We start from the raw sequence: 3,017 nt of genomic DNA on the forward strand, positions 1-3,017 counted from the left end.
GGTTGGCCCCTGGCCTGCGCCCCCAGCCCCTTCCCCCCCCCTCCCTGTCCTGTCTCTGCCCATCCACTCTGGATGCCCCAGGAGGGGGGCGGCTGTCCCGGCCCTGGGGCCAAGCTGAGATCATTGGGAGTCTCCCTGGCAGAAGCTCCCGCCCAGCCACAGGCTGCAGCAGCTCCAGCAAAGAGCAGGACTGGGAGCTCCAACCCTGCAGACCCCAGAGCGCTGGGGCCTGTTGGCTGCCAGATACAGCTGCTGGCCCCTGGAAGGGCCCAGGAAGGTCCCGTGGTGTCCTGGAGCCGGGGTGGCTCTGCCAGGATGGCACTGGGAAGTGTGATGCCTGGCAAAGTCATCTCCTGTAGCAGAAGGGTCCCTCCAAGCTGTGCTTCATCACGCCCCGATCCACACAGGCGGGCGTTAAAGGGGAAGATTCGGGTTTGTGCTCTTCCAGAGGTGCAATGATTTCACCCGGCCTCAGGCCCATACTTGGGAGGGAGCAATGCAACCCAGGGGGCCAGGGTCATCCTCAGCAGTGCTGCACTGCAGGGGGATGGAGGTGGAGCTGTGTCAGAAGCGAGGGGCTGCGACAAGCTGGGGGGCACAGGGCTGGGTGGGAGGAGGGCGTCCCAGCCTGCGTCGGCCTCATGCCCATGGGGATGTGACACCACTGCCCTCCCTTCCTGGCTGCAGGCAGGGCTGGGGCTGCCCCAGCGAAGGGGCAGGTGTCCGGGTGAGCCAAAAGCCACAGTGCTGGGGCTATGTGTCCCCCCATCGCCCCCACGCCCAGCGTGGGTCCCCTGCTCTTCCCTGTCCCCTCCCCTCGGCTGCCGGGCTGCCTGCCCTCCACGCAGGAGACGAGGGATTTCACAACCCAGCCCAGACAGGATTAAAGAGAAATACACAAGTAAACAAATAGCGGCCTCGTAAAACTGGACGTGCTGCGCGGGGAGCGGAGCCCCCGGGTGAGGCGTGGGGTGCCGGGGTGCGGGAGCAATGCCCACGGGGGCTGGTGCGGTGCGGCTGCGGGGTCCCACCAGGAGAAGCCGCTTTAGAGCAGCGCTGACCAATCTCATTTTTCACACGTCTCCTGTAGTCAAACTGCCCCTGTCAGAGGAAAGGAGTTGCTTCCTGTTATTTCCATTGAAATCCTCGTCCTGGTCATCGGCCGGCAGCTGCTCGCAGGATGGCACGGTGTGCGCAGACGGGCTCTCAGCTCTCCCGAGGGCTCCTGCTGCTCTGGGGTAAGTGTGAGCAGGGCGGCCATGGGGGCTCTGTGCCTTGCACCACCCCACACGCAGCCACCCTCCCTGCGTGGGGCCAGGGCTGGGGTCTCGGCTCAGCGCAGCCCAAAACCCAGCCCAGCATGGGGCAACCGGGCAGCGCTGAGGGCAGCTGGGGCAGCCATTGCCTGCATGGCCAGGGGCCAGTGTCATCCCTCACTGCACTCCTCCCCGGTCTTTTGACCCACAAGGGTGGATGGAGAGCCCTGCGGAGCTCCAGGCTGGGACGGAGAGGGGCTGGACTGGGTCATTTGAGACAGGGACCAGGACTGGATGAGCTGCCCTTGCCACAGTGGCTGGGCCAGCCCAGGAGGGCTGTGGCCAGTGCCTGGCCATGCCGCAGCTCCGCACGAACGGCCCAGGTAGGGCCCACCGGGGTCATTCACCATCGCTGCCCCACACCGTGGGTCCTTGGCCAAGGGCAGAAGATGGATGGGGTGGTTTCATCGGGCTGGGGGGCAAGCAGGCAGCTGGCTGGGCAGAGGAGCCGCTTGCTCCATGACCATGGCGGTCTGTGCTGGGTATGGGGCCGATGGCGGGCGGGGGGGCGCGATCTGTGCTGGGTATGGGGCAAATGGCGGGCGGGGGGGCTCTCCGGCAGAGCCGCTGCAGCCAGCACTTCCTCTTCCTGCCCCAGCCCTGTCCGGCTGCAGTGTATCCACCCAGGGCGACAGGGTGGCCCCTGTGCTGGCTCCCCACAAGTGGGGGACACGGCTCACCCCTGTGCTGTGACCCACGGCCCGCAGCCCCCAGACAGCACCTCCAAGACCCTAACCTTGTGCATGGTTCCCTGCACCCTGACCACCGGCTCCAGCTGCCCCCAAGGGACCCCCAAAACCACGTCCCTCCTGCAGACCCCAGCCTCTGCCGGGGCAGTTCTGTCCCCACTGACCCCGTTCCTTCCGCAGGGCTCCTGGCGACCGGGCTGTGCCATGCAGGTGCCGAGGCAGAGGGCTTTGGCCAGGACGCCAGGACGAGTCCGCCCGTTGCCATGTTCAACTGGACAGCCCAGCTTGTGGGTGAGTACTGGGGCTCAGTGAGGGCTGGGCAGCACCGTGGGGACGACTGTTCCCTGGCTGAGGGCAACTGCACTGCAGAGTGCCCCCTCCTTTCCCCTGGCCAGGCGTTCCCTGTCCATCCCCAAAACAGCCGGGCTGTGCCACAGAGCCCTCCCCAGCGCTGGCCACAGTTGGAGCACTGCTGAGCTCCCAGGCACAGCCACGGGTGCTGGGTGTCACCCATGGGCCAGGCTGGGCCCTGTCGGGGGTGTGGTTCCCCTGCTCAGCACCTTTCCCCGCAGAGGAGACGTACACCAACATCACGCAGAAGTGCTGGGAGCTCTTCGTCGACCTGATGAGGAATGTGACGGTGTCGGAGCTGTGCGAGTGGAAAGTCATCAGCAGGTACGGGGAGGCTGAAGAGCCCTCCTGGGCAGCGCTGTGGGGATGCAGGGGCTCTGACCTGAGTTGTCCCTGGCTGGGGAAGCTACACATGGGGACTCTTTGGTGGAGGCATCAGCTGTGGCCCCTCTATCCCCAAGGCCACGTATGGAGCAGCCCCTGAGACATCAGAAAATGCAGAGACCCCAGGCCATGCCGATGAGCCACCGGCTCCTGTCCTGAGGGACCTAGGGCCATCTTCCCCTCCAGTGGCTCCTGCCTGCATAGGGTGGGCTGGTGCAGGCAGTGGGGCGCAGGGCAAGCGGGTGCTGCTGGGACAAGTGGTTTGGGGCCACCTATG

At 66.0% G+C, this 3,017-nt stretch overlaps 1 protein-coding gene across 1 annotated transcript in view; it reads left to right on the forward strand.

Annotated features, from left to right (window-relative positions):
• The first annotated feature begins 1,180 nt into the window (after positions 1–1,180).
• Positions 1,181–3,017, forward strand: part of RAMP2 (receptor (G protein-coupled) activity modifying protein 2) — a 2,158-nt gene continuing 321 nt past the window's right edge. Inside the window, exons 1-3 of the mRNA XM_010182054.1 lie at positions 1,181–1,238; positions 2,186–2,296; positions 2,578–2,710. Coding sequence (XP_010180356.1) covers positions 1,181–1,238; positions 2,186–2,296; positions 2,578–2,710 — 302 coding nt within the window. The remainder of the gene's footprint in view (positions 1,239–2,185; positions 2,297–2,577; positions 2,711–3,017) is intronic.

The sequence above is a fragment of the Mesitornis unicolor genome, unplaced genomic scaffold (genome assembly GCF_000695765.1).
Source record: "Mesitornis unicolor isolate BGI_N332 unplaced genomic scaffold, ASM69576v1 scaffold37033, whole genome shotgun sequence".
NCBI lineage: Eukaryota > Metazoa > Chordata > Aves > Mesitornithiformes > Mesitornithidae > Mesitornis > Mesitornis unicolor.